The sequence below is a fragment of the Heterodontus francisci genome, chromosome 5 (assembly GCF_036365525.1).
Source record: "Heterodontus francisci isolate sHetFra1 chromosome 5, sHetFra1.hap1, whole genome shotgun sequence".
In the NCBI taxonomy this organism is placed as follows: Eukaryota; Metazoa; Chordata; class Chondrichthyes; order Heterodontiformes; family Heterodontidae; genus Heterodontus; species Heterodontus francisci.
Window position 1 is genome coordinate 145926788 of NC_090375.1, and position 16808 is coordinate 145943595.

General features: G+C 40.7%; 1 protein-coding gene across 4 annotated transcripts in view; it reads right to left on the reverse strand.

Annotated features, from left to right (window-relative positions):
- Positions 1-1025: 1025 nt before the first annotated feature.
- The window catches only part of taf2 (TAF2 RNA polymerase II, TATA box binding protein (TBP)-associated factor), a 152615-nt gene continuing 136832 nt past the window's right edge, over positions 1026-16808 (reverse strand). For all 4 annotated transcript variants that reach the window (XM_068032198.1, XM_068032200.1, XM_068032199.1 and 1 more), the window contains 4 exons: positions 15609-15838; positions 7325-7474; positions 5565-5670; positions 1026-4625 (listed from right to left, as the gene is read on the reverse strand). In XM_068032198.1, coding sequence (XP_067888299.1) covers positions 4360-4625; positions 5565-5670; positions 7325-7474; positions 15609-15838 — 752 coding nt within the window. In that variant the 3' untranslated portion in view covers positions 1026-4359. The remainder of the gene's footprint in view (positions 4626-5564; positions 5671-7324; positions 7475-15608; positions 15839-16808) is intronic.

Genomic DNA, 16808 nt, shown 5'->3' on the forward strand with positions numbered 1-16808 from the left:
TACCTCAGCACATCTGCCATTGAAACACTCATTCAAGCAATTGTCATCTCTCAACTAAATCAACATTCTCCTGGCCAGCCTATCATCCTCCATACACTACATCTCACTCAATCCCCATTCTTGCTGATCTACTCTGGCTCAGTACCCCAATGTCACAAATGTGAAATTTCCATTCTCATGTTCAAATCCCTTCATAGCCTTACCCTCCCTCTCTAAGAACTTTTTCCAGCCCTACAACCTCTGCTGCTCCTCGGACTCCAGTCCTTTGTACATCCTGCCTTGCTTTCGGCCCACCATTGGCAGCTCTGCCTTCAGTAACCTAGGTCCTACTCTCTAGAATTCACCCCAAAGCCCTTCCAATTCCTTCTTCCTCCTTAAAATCCACCTCTTTGACCAAGCCTTAGTCACCCCTCCAATCATCCCCTGCTTTAGCTCAATGCCCATATTTTCCTCACTGTTCTCGTATTTAGGGATGCTTTTCTACATTAATGAAAGCAGACAAGTGCAGATTGTTGACCTCCCATTAGCCTTTCAGACTGCTTTATGCGCCTGCAAGGAAGCATTTAATGATTTACGTATCTTGATCCATGAATTTTCCATCTTGCCAATACCATTTCCCCATTCAATTACCCTCCCATCTGCCATTCTTGTATCCAAAGCGTACCACTTCATACTTCCTTATGTTAAACTGCTTGTGTCAGCATCCTGTCTGCTTCCTCACTTATGTCCTTTTAAACTTTTCTGCTGTTCTTCTCAATTCAGTAGTAATTTGGTTTTACTCATTTAAAAAAAAAGCTGTCTTTTATTCAGATTTTCTTTTGGGTTAGATTCTCAGATCACTTCTGCAGATAAACCTGTCTCCCCATGTCAGAGAGTTTTGTCATTTGCTCAGTTATCGAGGTAAATCTGTTGCATTACCAGAGATTGCAACAACCATCCACTTTTATTTTGGTTTATTGGTTTTATCATGTACCCTAACATGATCTTCCTTGAGTTCAGAAGCAACAGAACACAACACTGCAAGCTCGGTTTCAACTGTTGAACAAATTTATTAACCAGTAAAAGAATAAGCATACAGCATCAACGGCAACATAGATTTTACAACAGTTATTAAACTTTTAACAGATTTCTCAAGAAAGCAAACTACTAAGACATGATTGCTGAGCTAAACTATGCATTATGCAAATTATGTTTTTCAGTCCATGGAAGCTATTTGGCTTGACTACTAATCCACAAACGTTACTGTCTAATTTGAACCAGTAAGGCTAAGAAGAAAAATCCAGAAAAAGATCAAGGTGAAACAAGTTTAAATAACTGTATTAATTTATTTAAAAAATAAAACTGTTAAACACACGTTTGAAGAAATCCACAAATGTCAGTATTTGGCATGAGCCATCCTTTGAACATTTTGCTGAAATAAAACTAAAATCAGTCGTATCAAAATAAACTAAAGCGTGCATTTCTTGCAATTTTTGTATCACAATGGAAGAAGCCATGCTAAATCTCAGGCTATTTTGTCACAGTACTTTCCTTCTTTTTTTCAATAAAGGCACAATTTTTGCTGCCTTTTTAAGATCTGGTACCAGCCCAGAAAGTAGTAATTTTGAACTAATGCATCCTTATTTTCTAACTAAATATAGGACAAATTCTGAAACCTGAAGATTTAGCAGTTCAACTTTAATCATAAATTGATGAAGGACACAGCTTTGTAAAGCTTACAGGATCTTTTATGCAATACTTTCTAAATCAGATTATTTTTCAAGTGACGTGTCTACAAATACAGCAAAAAAGTAACATGGTTTTAATCCTTGGTCACAAACTATTATAGGATAATCTGTCTATAATCTTGTACAATAATCAGATTAGAAATATGTTACATTGATGTCCTCGATTTTTAAATTAGTTTTGTATCAATTGTATCAACATTACAGAAATAACAATGAAAAACTGTTGCACCAAATATCAGAATTTAAAAAAAAAAACTAGTTTTGAAACAATACTTGATTTTTGTAGGAGCATTAAATAGAATTATAAACTGGAAAGTACATACATTTTCAAAATGAAATTCACGTAACATTCACAACTTGTATGCCCTACATCTATAGGCACAAGTATGAAAACCAGTTTTTAAAAAAATCAGATTTTCTGATTAATTACATTTCCTGCATGAGTTCTATCACCCATCTCAAAAGCAGCTGTGTAGTAATGTACTAAATAAATGCACTAGTTTCTTAAAATTATACACTGAATCCTCTAGTTTATTAACATTTCCAAAAGATCTCAGTACAAGGAAATGATTACAAAGTTAGGTATATTGCTAAACAGAAATCTGTGAAAGGTTGTAGCTTCTGCCTTTCCTAGGTCTACCTGGAAGATGCCTTTAGTGCTGAGATACCAATAAATAGAAACTCACTGATTCATAGTATTTTAAATGCACTACTCAGTAAATCTAGAATTAAATCAGCAGAGCGCTATGTAAAATATTATAATGTAGAGATTAAGCAATTCTATTATCAGTTATATTAAAACACAACAGTAACTCAATAACGACTGGCTATACAAAAATGAAAAATACTTTTAATTTACTGGAACTCCATGGTTGCTCATGTGTAGTTTAGAGCCTGTTGTCAAGTAACAAATTCTGACAGTCCTGCAGTAAGGGGTTATGCAGATACTTACAATCTCTTCTATTGTAACTCACTAAATTCCACAGCCTATTCATCTTCAGGGAATATATGTCGAATTGGCACAGTGCAAGCTAGAACTCATAGTCCGGGTTGCTTGAGAACTACAGGCTACAAGTGGCAGTCCAGCCTGGTAGTCAAATTGAAGGCAAGAGAGTGTCCAAGGGTCCTAACAGGGAGCCTTGCAATGTGGCTTGTTTATTTTTATTGTAAATGCAGTATGTTCAGGTAAGTTTGGATTTGTGGCCTTTATGTAAGAGGGCAGAAAGACAGTATAATATGGTGGGTGAGAAACTAATCACTATGGCTGTAGTGTGGGAGAATCCTTTTTGCTGTGATGTGATTAGGCAGTTTTTTTTTTGCTGTACTGTGACTGAGGGACTTTTTTGAGGAATATGATTGGAGAGAAAATTCAAATTTTCAAGAATGGTTTGTGCAATATGATTCATGAACAAATGTTGAAAAAAAACTGTTATAAATAAGAAAAACACAAACCTAATGAGGGAAAAAAGACATTTAGCCAATGAGGAAAAAGAAAACTGACTTACTTTTACAACAGATGCCATAATCACTAAAGACACAAAATGTTATTACATAGACCCAACAGTGTTATTATAAAACCAGAGTAAATGCAATACAATCATTTACTATTAAAATGCCTTGTACCATAAGTCCTTTGGTGCAAGTAAAATAATCAGTGCCATCATTAGTTAACAGGATATCACAAATGAAATTTGTAATGAAATTGAACTACCAACTAAAGACAAAATAAGCTGGTAGCAAACTGTGAACTTTTTTTTTTTTAAAAACAACCTTCAACTAAATCATGGAGGATGAGGGGTCATTAGGTGTCCCTTTAAAACCTTAGTGGACAATGACGACTTAGGGCCCAAAATTCAGGAGGCCCCACTGCAGAACTGGGATACTGTCCTACGGGGAAATCAGAAAACGCAATACAACCTGGGTCCACCTGGATTCCACTCCATATCTTCACTCCTTTTCCTAGTTCTGTTCTCCTCCCATCCATTCTCCATCAAATTTGCATATTTGGAGACATCCTGGGCTACCTCAGGAATTCCACGCAAGAGCTTTAGCTGTACTTGCACCCAAGAGGCCCATCTGCATTGGCAGAGTTGACTCTCAGGGTTTTCAGGTCCTAACTTTTTGTTTACATTCAATATATACAAGGTTTTACTGTGAACTATTATTGTCCTCCCCTCACCTAACAACAAATTTTGGTCAGGCTTAAAAGCTGATATAGAGTGTGATGTACAGCAGGGCCCTGCTAGACCAGCAGAAGTGTTAGAGAGATAGGCTTACACAGAATAACTGGAGGGGGCGGGGGGGGGGGGGAGGCAGGTGGCATGGGGAGGGGAGGGGGGTGGGGGGGGGGGGCGGGAGAGCTAATTTTGAACAGTTTCAAAAAGCAAGGAGTGTCAGTTTGGAGAAACTAGTAGTTGTCAATTGAAGCCAACTAAACATATGACACAAGTGGAATGAGGCTCATATTGCATTTGTACATGTAGGTTAAACACTAAGAGTTTTGGTTACTTGCTCAGTGAACAGCAGTTTGGGCAAAAAAACGGGGCAGTAGTAGTCCTGTTGCTTCACATTTAGTCCTTTACTCTTGAAAATGTTTGATATACTGGACTGCTTAGATGGCTCACCATATAATTCAGTCTGAAATTGATGGAGAGTTTAGAGACCGCCCACTAGCGGGGCTGCTTGTAAAAGTAAACAGGTCTTTTTCTTTGTCTTTCCCATCGTGTTTGTGTTTATGCTTATGCTTGTGTTTATGCTTTTTCTTCTTTTTTTTGTGTTCATGATGGTGGTGATGATGATGCTCCCCATGTCTTGATGAGCTGGACTCTTTGCCAAGTGAAGGAAGTGGAGTAGCTGGCATGGAAATCATGGCATTTTCTATGGCTGGTGTTTCTTTACCTATGAAAAGAGTGCACAATTAAACTTCTTTTTTACCCAAATTGCTTCCTATTTACGTGCATTACACATACATACACGAACACAAATATATGCAAGTTCATGTATTTGTATATGCATTACACTCACATATGTAATGTACATAGATTCACATACAAGCCACAGATATATACACACACACAGGTGTTGTCTAGTTAAAGTATGCTTTATGCATTTGAGGAAGACCACATTTAAATGACTACTGCGTAGAGCAAAATTTCAAAGGGACATTGTTCGAGTCCTCTGCTTTCTCAGTTTTTGGGAATGAAGTTTGAATAAGGGGAGTTAAATCAGGAAATGTCAACCTATCTGTTTCCATATATCTTCCTGTGACTGGTTTAACAGCAACTTCAGTAGCCTACTGAACTTTTCAGCTGGTCTACAATGCACAGTGCTGGGTGGGGATGATGGGAGAGGGTGAAGTCATTTAAAATGAATAAAAGTAAATATTCAACTGAGGTATTAATTATTGGCAAGGTACTTCACTCTCACTCTAAAAATACTATAAATACTAGCTGCTCAAGATCTTGTTCTAAAGACAACTGATATTGAAATAAAACACAAATATGTTTTGCCAATTATATGTTGACCTCAAAAGACAATTTGAATGAGCAGTGAGCTTCATTCAGCAAAGTGAAATATTATTGCAAAATCCATTGACTCTATATTTAATTCGCAGATGTAGCTTTTTAAAATTCTTGTAATTATTTTTTCTTTGTTCCGCTCGTGACAGTTTTGATTCTTTCCTGGGATTCAGTTTCACAGGCACGTGTGTAATTCGACAGTGAGTGAACTGCTCATTCGGTACAGACAATGCACACATTCAAACAAACATACACCAGCTTACTGCAACAGTTCTGTTTTCCCACATTTAATCTATCAATTTGCTCAGATTTCTCTTACCTGGAGTGGATGGTCGTTCAAGTATGTTCAGCTGGTGATAAATAAAAGCCTGACTATCATGAACAGAATCCATGTCAATCTCTTCATCTTCTTGAGAATTAGAAAACTAAAATAAAATAAAAATTAGAGTACCAAGATTTTTATTTCATAAGGCAGAAATGTCACCCACAGTTTTACTATGTTAGGATTTAAGATGTTAACAAATGGCTAATACTTAGTCTTTACACATTTGTTGTAATGATCTGTCCAGCTTGCACAAACAATGCAATTAAGGTGACAAGTTAACTTCCACCCCAGCCTTACTGTCTCTGACTCATCCCTTCCTACAGGCCAGTTAGCCTGACATCAGTACTAGGGGAAAATGCTAAAATCTATTCAGGACAGGGCACATAGAAAAATCATATGATTAAGTAACATCAACATGGTTTTATGCAAGAGAAATAATGTGTTACAAATCCATTTAACTAGCAGAGGTAGACAAGGGTGAACCAGTAGCTGAAGTATATTTCAACTTTCAAAAGACATTTGATAAGGTGTCACAGAGATTTTTGCCAAGATCAGGGCTCTTGAATTTGGTGGTAATATATTAAAACTTGGGTTGAGGATTGGCTAATGGACAGAAAACAGAGTGTAGAACCATTTTCAGGTTGGTAGGTTGTAACTAGTAGGATCAGTGACCATACAAAGCTAGGTGGGAAAGCTGCCAAAAGGAAACAAAGCGGCATTCTTAACTGATCATTCCCTCCACGACACCCTGCCCCACTCTTGCTTCACCAACAAAAACTCCATTTCTCCCGACACCATGCCAGGCAACAAATGCCTATTTACTTGCTCCCTTTCCACCATCCAGGGACCCAAACGCTCCTGCCAGTGAAACAGCAATTTGTATATCTTCCAACTTAGTATACTGCATTTACTGCTCACAATGTGTCCTCCCCTACATTGGAGAAGGCCAATCGCTGATTAAGGTACTCAGCAAAGCGATCACCCACTCAGTCTGTAAACGTGACCTCGAGCTTCCAGTCGTTCTGATACTCTAATTTTTCATCCCGCTCTGACGTCTGTCCTCGGTCTCCTATACTGTTTCAATGCAAGCTTTATGGAACAGCATCTCACTTTCTACTCACTAGGCACTTTACAGCCTTCCTGCCTCAACACAGAGTTTAAATTTATAATTAACTACATTTTCTATTTTCTCTCAGACAGCAAGTGTTGGTAATGGCTGCAGCAGAGCCACTGGGAGTAGAGGCGGTGAGAGGTGGTGTGAGCTGGTGCTTGGGTTGGGAATCCCCCATTTGTTCACATCTGTACATCCTGGGGTCTAGCTGCAGTTCCTCTGCCACACTCCTGATCCATGGGCACTTTCTCCTCAGTCAGATTTTCCCTGCTTTCTGCATTCTCTGCTATTCTGCTGAAATCATTTACACCTCCTCTCGACCCATCTTTTGTTTCAACATTTGTCTCATTATTCCCTCTTTTTGCCTTGCACCACTTATTATTTAATTGCTTCTGCCTTCCACCCTATCATAGACCTCTCTTATTCATTTCCTTTTCTGTACTTGCTTGAAAGCTGTTCATCTGTAACACCTTACAGTTTTGATGGAAGCTCATCAATCTGAAAGGGTGACTGTTTCTCGCTCCACAGATTCTGCCTTACCTGCTGAGTGCTTCCAGCTATTTGTTTTTATTTCAATTAATATAAAACGTTCCTCTATTTTCCAGAAAGTGCATTTGTAATCAATTTAAAAGAAGCTCCTTACTTTGATTTTAAGTTTAACCTTGTTATCTTCATCCTTCTCCAGAACTTGCCCAGGTTCCAGTGGGGAACCAAGTGGGGTCTCAGCTTTTCTCTTCATGCCCTGAACTCCAGACCCAGTGGATACTGAGTCCTTCGCAAGATGCTCCTCTTCCTGGGAAAGAAGAACTTTATATAGTATCTTTCATGGACTCAGAATCTTCCCAACTGCCTCACAGCCAATCTGCATACAACAGGGTTCCACAAACAACAATGAAATAAATGACCAGCTAATCTGTTTTTAAATTGTGGTGGTTGATGGATAAGTGTTGTCATGGGATCTTTTGCATCCACCTGAGTGGGGCAGGGAAGCAGCCAACTTATCTGAAAGATGGTACATCAGACAATACAACACTCCCTCAGTACAGCCTAGCTTATGTGCTCAAGTCTCTGCAGTACGGCTGATTTGGAGGTGGAGCTACTACTAAACCAAGGCTGATAATCTGATAAAAACAAAACAGATGAATCTTATTACCACTTTATAAATCTGCTGCAATAGTGAGAAAGGAAGAACATATGTGACATTTTCACCTCAGGATGTCCCAAAGTGCTTTATAATCAATGATGTTAGTTAGACTTCTTGCCTCACGCTTCACTATTTCCTCAAAGTGTGAGCTGATCATGCTGCCCATGAGGGTGGTGGAAGCAGAGACAATCAATGATTACAAAAGAAAACTGGATGGGCAGTTGAAGGAAATAAACTTGCAGAGCTACAAGGCTCGAGCGGGGGAGTGGGACTGACTGTACTGCTCTGCAGAGAGCCGGTATGGACTCCATGGGCTGAATGGTCTCCTTCAATACCGTAAATGACACTATGATTGCACTGAGTGCAACAAGGCATTTTGAGACCAACAGACTATCTTCTTAAGAAAAAGGAGGAACGGGACTGATTTAAAAGGGGATTTATGCATGGATGCATGGCTGAGGTACTAAATGAGTACTCTGCATCTGTCTTTACCAAGAAAGAAGATGCTGCACAAGTCATGGTGAAAGAGGAGGTAGTTGAGACACTGGATGGACTGAAAATTGATAGAGGAGGTATTAAATAGGCTGGCTGTACTTAAAGTTGATAAGTCACTAGGACCAGATGAGTTGCATACAATGATAATTGTGGAAGTAAGGATGGAAATTGCAGAGGCACAGGGCCATAATCTTCCAATCCTTCTTAGATACAGGGGTGGTGCCAAAGGACTAGAGAATTGCAAATGTTACACGCTTGTCCAAAAAAGGGTGTAAGGACAAGCCCAGCAACTACACGCCAGTCAGTTTAACCTCGGTGGTGGGAAAACTTTTAGAAACGAATATTCCGGACAAAATTAACAGTCACTTGGACAAATGTGGATTAGTTAAGGAAAGCCAGGGAAAATAGTGTTTAACTAACTTGCTCAAGTTTTTTAATGACTTAACAGAGAGGTTTAATGAGACTTATGTGGTTGATTATAGTGCAAGTGGACTTCCAAAAGGGATTTGATAAAGTGCCACTTAACAGGCTTGTCAGCAAAGTTAGACCCCATGGAATAAAAGGGAAAGTAGTAGCATGGATACCAAATTGGCTGAGTTACAGGAAACAAAGAGTAGCTGTGAACAAAAAGAGAAAATGCTGGAAATATTCAGCAGGTCAGGCAGCATCTGTGAAGAGAAAAACAGAGTTAATGCTTCAGGTCTGTGTGACCTTTCATCATCTGAACAGATGTGACAGAGATGGAGAAATTGGGTTCTCACATTGAACAACTTCTCTTACAACTCCACTCACTTTTTGCAAATAAAAGGTGTTGCTATGGGTACCAGCTCTACCTGCCTGTTTATGGGATATGTGGAACATTCCTTGCTCCAGTCCTACTCAGGCCCCTTCCCTCATCTCTTCTTCCCATACACTGATGACTATATCGGTGCTGCTTCCTGCTCTCCCTGAACTGGAAAATTTCTTTGACTTGTTTTCAATTTTCACCCTTCTTTCACCTTCACCTCTGACTCTTACCTTCCCTTCCCTTCCTCGACTTCTGTCTCCATTTCTGGGGATAGGCTATCACTCAATATTCACTATAAGCCCACGGACTCCCACAGCTACCTGGACTACACTTTCTTACCCGACTTCCTGCAAGGACTCGATTCCATTCTTCCAGTTTCTCCCTCTCAGTCACATCTGTTTGGACAATGCAGCTTTATGTACTAACGCTTCTGATAGGTCTTCCTTTTTCCTCAGCCAAGGAATCCCCCCCATCGTGGTTGACAGGACCCTCAACCGTGTACAATCTATTTCCCGCAATTCTGCTCTCATCCCTTCCCCTCCCTCCCAGAATAATGACATGGTTCCCCTTAGCCTCACCTTCCACCACACTAGCCTCTGTATTCAACGGATCACCTTTCTGTCATTTCCACCATCTCCAGCGTGATGTCATCAAACACATTTGCCCCTCCCCTTTCAACATTCCAAAGGGACCATTCCCTCCATGACCTGGTCCACTCCTCAGTCACTCCCAACACCTCCTCCCTTTCCTATGACACATTTCCATGCAAGCGCAGGAGATGCAACACCTGCCCTTTTACCTCCTCCCTGCACACCGTCCAGGGCCCCAAACACTCCTTCCAAGTGAAACAGCGATTTACTTGTACTATTTTCAATTTACTATGCTGTATTTGCTGCTCACAACGTGGTGGTCTCCATATTGGAGACACGAAATGCAGACTGGGTGAACTATTTGCAGAACACCTCCATTCAGTTGCTCCCACTCTAAACTTTCTGCCCTCGTCCTGCTACAGTGTTCCAACGAAGCTCAACGCAAGCTTGAGGAACAGCACCTCATCCTTTGGCTGGACACTTGACAGCCTTCCGGACTCAACGTTGTGTTCAACAATATTAGATCATAACCTCTGACCCCATTTTTGTTTTTGTGTTTCTTTTGCTGGTTCGTCTTTTCTCCCTCACCTCTTGTTTCTTTATCACTTTACTTTGTGTTTGGACGGCTGTTACGCTGCCATTTACACGTCGTCCAGACACATCTTTGGTCCCCCTTGGCTTTGTAACATAAAACCTTTTGTCAATTAATCTCTCTTGCCCTCCAACCTATCACAGACCTTCCCTTTTGTTATTCTTCTGCAAACCCCACTCCCCCCCACCCCGTCTTTTCACTTGCTCAAAACTTATTACAGTTCTAATTTTTGGCAGTTCTGATGAAAGGTCACAGAGACCTGAAGCATTAACTCTGTTTTTCTCTCCACAGATGCTGCCTGACCTGATGAGTATTTTCAGCATCTGCAGTATTTTGCTTTTGTAGTAGTTGTGAATGGTTGCTTTTTGGGCTGGAAGAGGATATATAGTGCAGCTCCCCTGGGGTCAGTGTTAGGACCCTTGCTTTTCTTGATCTATATTAATGACCTATAGGGCACAACTTCAAAATTTGCAGATAATACAAAACTTAGAAGTATTGTGAACTGTGAGAAGGATAGTGATAAATTTCAAGAGGACATAGGCTGGTGGAATGGGCAGACAAGTGGCAGACGAAATTCAATGCAGGCAAGTGTGAAGTGATTCATTTTGGTAGAAAGAATGAGGAGAGGCAATATAAAATAAAGGGTACAATTCTAAAGGGGATGCAGGAGCAGAGATACCTGGAGGTATATGTGCACTGAAGGCTGCAGGGCAGGTTGAGAGAACAGTTAATAAAGCATTTGGGATCCTGATCTTTACAAATAGGAGCACAGAATAGAAGAACAAGTAAGTTATGATAAACCTGTATAAAACACTGGTTTGGCCTCAACTGGAGTACTGCGTCCAGTTCTGGGCACCACTCTTTAGGAAGGATGTTAAGAAGGTATTAGAGATGGTGCAGAAAAGATTCACAAGAATGGTTCCAGGGATGAGGAACTTCAGTTATGTAGACAGGTTGGAGAAACTGGGGCTATTCGCCTTGGAGAAAAGATTAAGAGATTTGATAGGGGTATTCAAAATCATGAGGGGTATGGATAGAGTAGATAGGGAAAGACTGTTCCCATTGGCAGAAGGATCCAAAACCAGAGGACACTGAGTTAAGGTAATTGCCAAAAGAAGCAATAGTGACATGAAGAAAAGTTCCTTTACACAGTGAGTGGTTAGGATCTGGAAAGCATTATCTGAGTGTGCGGTGGAGGCAGATTCAATCAAGGCCTTCAATAGAGAACTGGATAATTATCTGAAAAGATTTGCAGGGCTATGGGAAAAAGGCGGGGTGTGGGATTAGGTGAGCAGCTCCTGCAGAGAGCCGGCACAAACAACGGGTTGAATGGCCTCCTTCTGTGCTGTAACCATTCCATGATTAACCAATGAGATTTAAAGACTGATATAAAAAAAAAACAGGAATGACAGAAGAAAATAGGATGAAGTAGAGTCAAATCAGGTACAGAAAGTAAAATAAAGGAAAGAAAAATTGGAATGAGAGGTAAATGAAAAGTAAGTTTTTTAAAATTAAAAAATCTCAAACAATTTACTACCTGCAGGAGTATGACTATGACTAGGAGTGACTCTCCATAGTTTCAAAAGTTCCCTTTCTGGGCCGAAGAGGTTGAGTGGCAATATAGGAACATAAATCTAGTCATTAAAAAGGTTTTTGCGCTGTTAATTTCTAGCTCTAACTTTGTGGAGAGTTTATTTATTTAGAGATATAGCACTGAAACAGGCCCTTCGGCCCACCGAGTCTGTGCCAACCATCAACCACCCATTTATACTAATCCTACATTAATCCCACATTCCTACCACATCCCCTCAATTCCCCTACCACCTACCTACACTAGGGGCAATTTACAATGGCCAATTTACCCATCAACCTGCAAGTCTTTGGCTGTGGGAGGAAACCGGAGCACCCGGCAGAAACTCACGCGGTCACAGGGAGAACTTGCAAACTCCGCACAGGCAGTACCCAGAATCGAACCCGGGTCGCTGGAGCTGTGAGGCTGCGGTGCTAACCACTGTGCCACCCTAAAATGCACCAATTTCTTGAAACTTGTGTACAGGTTGAGGGCGATGTACCATTTTCACGAAGCTGAGGAGCGGTGCAAATCATTCAGCAACTTGTGGCGATTTGAAATTCACGGGGTATTTCTTCCTCACCATAAATTGCTGGAAAATTTACACATTAGCAACTATGTCACAGAACTGTTCGGTCTATGAAGACACCATCCAGTAGCACATGAGTCTGTGGACTGCAAGTGTGGGTGCAGATGTTACTATCTCTCCAGAGAGTAGCAAGGCTCAGAGGTTAAAGTTTGTGCCATATTTTATGCAATTATGAAAGGTAAGAAAAGAGAATTGAGGGTACTGGTCACTGGAAAGGATCTAAGCCATTCAAAATAAATTTAAATCCAAAGCTGGCTGGAACCAAGCCTATGGAAGCTGGCCTCAAATGGCCTGTACTGTGGCATGTCGAACATAAACTCACAATAACCTCAGAAAAACAATCTTGCAACTGATCCACTACAGTTAAAAAAAGGCACCAAACAGTATATTCAGAACTAATTCAATGATGAACTGCAAACTAAATCTTTTGCCACTGCGAAAGACAGCAGAGAATTGGTGGCATCTGAAAGAGGAAACAAAATTAAGGGTAAACCCTCAAAGTGAGCATTGTAAATAAACTAAGAGCACCTGCTTAGCATGGCACAAAGCTCAACGGGGTTTCCTAGATGACTAATTCTTTCTTCCAGGTAGGAAGAAGCTCCTATTTCTACGTGAAGCCACTGTCCAGAATTAATGTTTCATCTGATCAAGAAGCTTTGGGAAATTTGACAAAAAAGGCACAACCTCCAATGTGGATAGATAAAAGACGTGACTTGGATTAAAAGTGGTTTCTGTAGAAGAATCGAAACTTTTGTAATATTTTATTTTACAGCATTAACATTTTAAAAAGTTAATAAAGATTTTTAAGCTATACCCCAATGATCGACAGAATGTTTCAGGTTAACTCACTTTACGAAGGGTCATTAAGTGAGGAAAGCATTAAGGAACCCAACATTTTGGGAAAATTACATTTACTCTGTTACTTTAAATGTAAAGAATGCAGATGAGGAATTTAGCATTTGAAAATAATTTTGTTTCAAGTCTTGAACTTCTCTGCACATTTTCTCAGCAAAACCAGTTTAACTTCCTCCCACCTTTTTTTTTTAGGAAACCAATACCGAACAATTTTAACAGACTGCTATCACTCGATGAGTGATGATTACCTTAAACTTTCCAGCACTAATGCTGAACAGATGCCAACTACTGCAAGTAGTCCACCTTTCAACCAGATCCTCTTGAATTTGAGGATTAGGGTCACCAGATCATGGTTTCCTTAATTCTCAGAATTGTGAATGAAACATCATGTAAAAATAATTTTTTTTTCCAGAACTGAGGGAGTGAATGATAATGAAATGGTTGAACAAACTGCATTTAAATTTTTGCCTTCTGCTATCTGATTATGGAATGGAGGTATTAATGCAGGAAGACCATAGTAATTTTGATCATTTTTAAAAGTATATACGTAATACTTGCTTCGATAACTTGAATATAGCACTTTTAATGCAGTAAAATGTACAAAGGTGCAGAGTCTATTATAAAGGATGTGATAGCAGAACTCCTGGAAAGCATAAATGGGATCGGACAAAGTCAGCATGGGTTTACGAAAAGGAAATCATGCTCAACAAATCTACTGGAGTTTTTTCAGGATGTAACTAGTAGAATAGATAAGGGAGAACTAGTGGATGTGGTGTATTTGGATTTTCAGAAGGCTTTTGATAAAGTCCCACATAAGAGGTTAGTGTGCAAAATTAAAGCACATGGGATTGGGGGTAATATACTGGCATGGATTGAAAATTGGTTGACAGACAAGAAACAGAGAGTAGGAATAAATGGGTCTTTTTCCGGGTGGCAGGCAGTGACTAATGGGGTACTGCAGGGATCAGTGCTTGGGCCCCAGCTATTCACAATATATATAAATGACTTGGGTGAGGGAACAAAATGTAACATTTCCAAGTTTGCAGACAACACAAAGCTGGGTGGCTGCGAGCTGTGAGGAGGAAGCAAAGAGGCTCCAATGTGATACGGACAGTTGGATGAGTGGGCAAATGCATAGCAGATGCAGTATAACGTGGATAAATGTGAAGTTATTCACTTCAGTTGTAAAAACAGAAAGGCAGATTATCTGAATGGTGATAGATTGGGAAAGGGAGAGGTGTAACGAGACCTGGGTGTCCTTGTACACCAGTCGCTGAAAGCAAGCATTCAGGTGCAGCAAGCAGTGAGGAAGGCGAATGGTATGTTGTCCTTCATTGCAAAAGGATTTGAGTACAGGAGCAAGGATGTCTTACTGAGTTATACAGGGCCTTGGTGAGACCACAGCTGGAATATTGTGTAGTTTCGGTCTCCTTATCTGAAGGAGGATGTTCTTGCCATGGAGGGAGTGCAAAGAAGATTTACTCGGCTGATTCCTGGGATGGCAGGACTGACGTACGAGGAGAGATTGGGTCGACCAGACCTATATTCACTAGAGTTTAGAAGAATGAGAGGGGATCTCATAGAAACCTATAAAATTCTAACAGGACTAGACAGACTATATGCAGGGGTTACAGTCTCAGGATACGGGGTATGCCATTTAGAACCGAGATGAGGAGAAATTTCTTCACTCAGAGGGTGGTGAACCTGTGGAATTCTCTATTGCAGAAGGCAGTGGAATCCAAGTCATTAAGTATATTCAAGAAGAAGAGATATATATTTCTTAATGCCAAAGGGATCAAGGAATATAGGGAGAAAGTGGGATCTTTTTTGAATGGTGGAGCAGGCCTGAAGGGCCAAATGGCCGCCTCCTGCTCCTACTTTCTATGTTTCTATGCTTCACAGGAGCATCAATAAAATTTAATAGTGAGCTAACATGGAGGTATTAGGACAGGTGACCAAGAGCTTGGTCAGACGGAGGATTTAAGGAGCACATTAAAAGGAGAAATATGAAGGGAAATCCAGAGTTTAGGGCCTGCACAAATGAAGGCAAGGTTGCCAATGGCAGGGTGAAGGAAACTGGGGATGTACAAGAGGCCATAATTAGAGGAGTGTAATGATCCCGGAGGGTTGCAGGAGGTTACAGACATTGGGAGGGATTTGAACACAAGGGTGAGAATTTCAAATTCAAGATATTGTTGGAACATTAGCCAATGGAGTTTGGGGAGTACAGGGGTACTGGGTGAATAGGACTTGTGCGAGTAGAACTATCAAAATTAATTGCTAGAAAATACTGTTATTTGCTTACATTAATCTGGAAGCCAGACATTAGTCCATGTATGCTTGCATTGCCTACAGTTTCTTGACCACTTGCTCCTGTCTCAGGGATAATAATAGGATTCAGGACTGTCTTCTTTTCCTTTAAGTTGAGGACGAGACCTAGTTCTGGTAGAGGAAGGCAAGAAGGTCTGCTGAGGCCAAACAAGGTATAATACACATCCACAACATCACAGCGAAGTCTCCAGTCATGCGAAGTTCCTTTAATTGAATTTAAAAAAAGGTTAATGCTTTCCATTATCGACAGAACTGATTTTCAAAACAGGCATATAATTGTTTCAACTGAAATATATGAGTCACAGAAACCTGAAGTAATGACATTATGATGGTGCTGTGCAGTGAGCTGATCTCGTGGAGAAAACAGATCCCAACTGCTGCTGAGTTGTTCTCAGCTAGGCTGTTGTGTGACATTACAAAATAAAGCTGCGGGAGGAATTAGATAGAGTCTTGTACTTGTCTCCTACTTGAACAGCAGCACTTAAATTATAAGAGGGGTATAGACCAGGGAGTAAACACCTTAGAAACAAAAACCCAAATAAATGTGCACAAGATGAAACCCAGATTTTTTTCTGTAAATACTAACATTAAAAACAGAAAATTTCACCAGTCCTGAAGTTCAGCATTTCACCGTATGTTCCTTTAAAGTTCAGCTTAACGTGGAGTAAATCCTAACAGAAAATCCGGAGCAGAACCCCGAAGGCGGTCATGTGTCACCTTTGGCATGTTTCTGGCAGTTACTGCAGCCATACCAGTGCCAAACGTCGTGCTCCACACTCTTTTGGATCCCACTAGGAAGGCCAAGAGTGGGGTTTTAATGCTTGGGCAACTCACAACCTCCATACATCCGCCCAGGCATGCGCCATGGAGAGGTCACTCCATAGTCGCCTCAGGGCGACCAAAACAACACGGAAGGCAGCAGTTACGGGTTATAAGTCCAGCTAAATTGGCGCAGAGATTGGCCACCACGGGTTGCCTTTGCCGGTGGGAGAGGTCATTGCATCTCACTGGACAGCTACTGCCCGCCTCAAACCGGGCAGCCGGTCAGTAAGGTTCTGTCCCGCCATAGTCCACCTGCGTCAATGGGTGCTTTGAGCTCAGAGTCATTGCCCAAGTGGACTGTACACCACACCAAACAGCATGACAAAAAAAGGAAGGGTACCAGCCCGTCGTT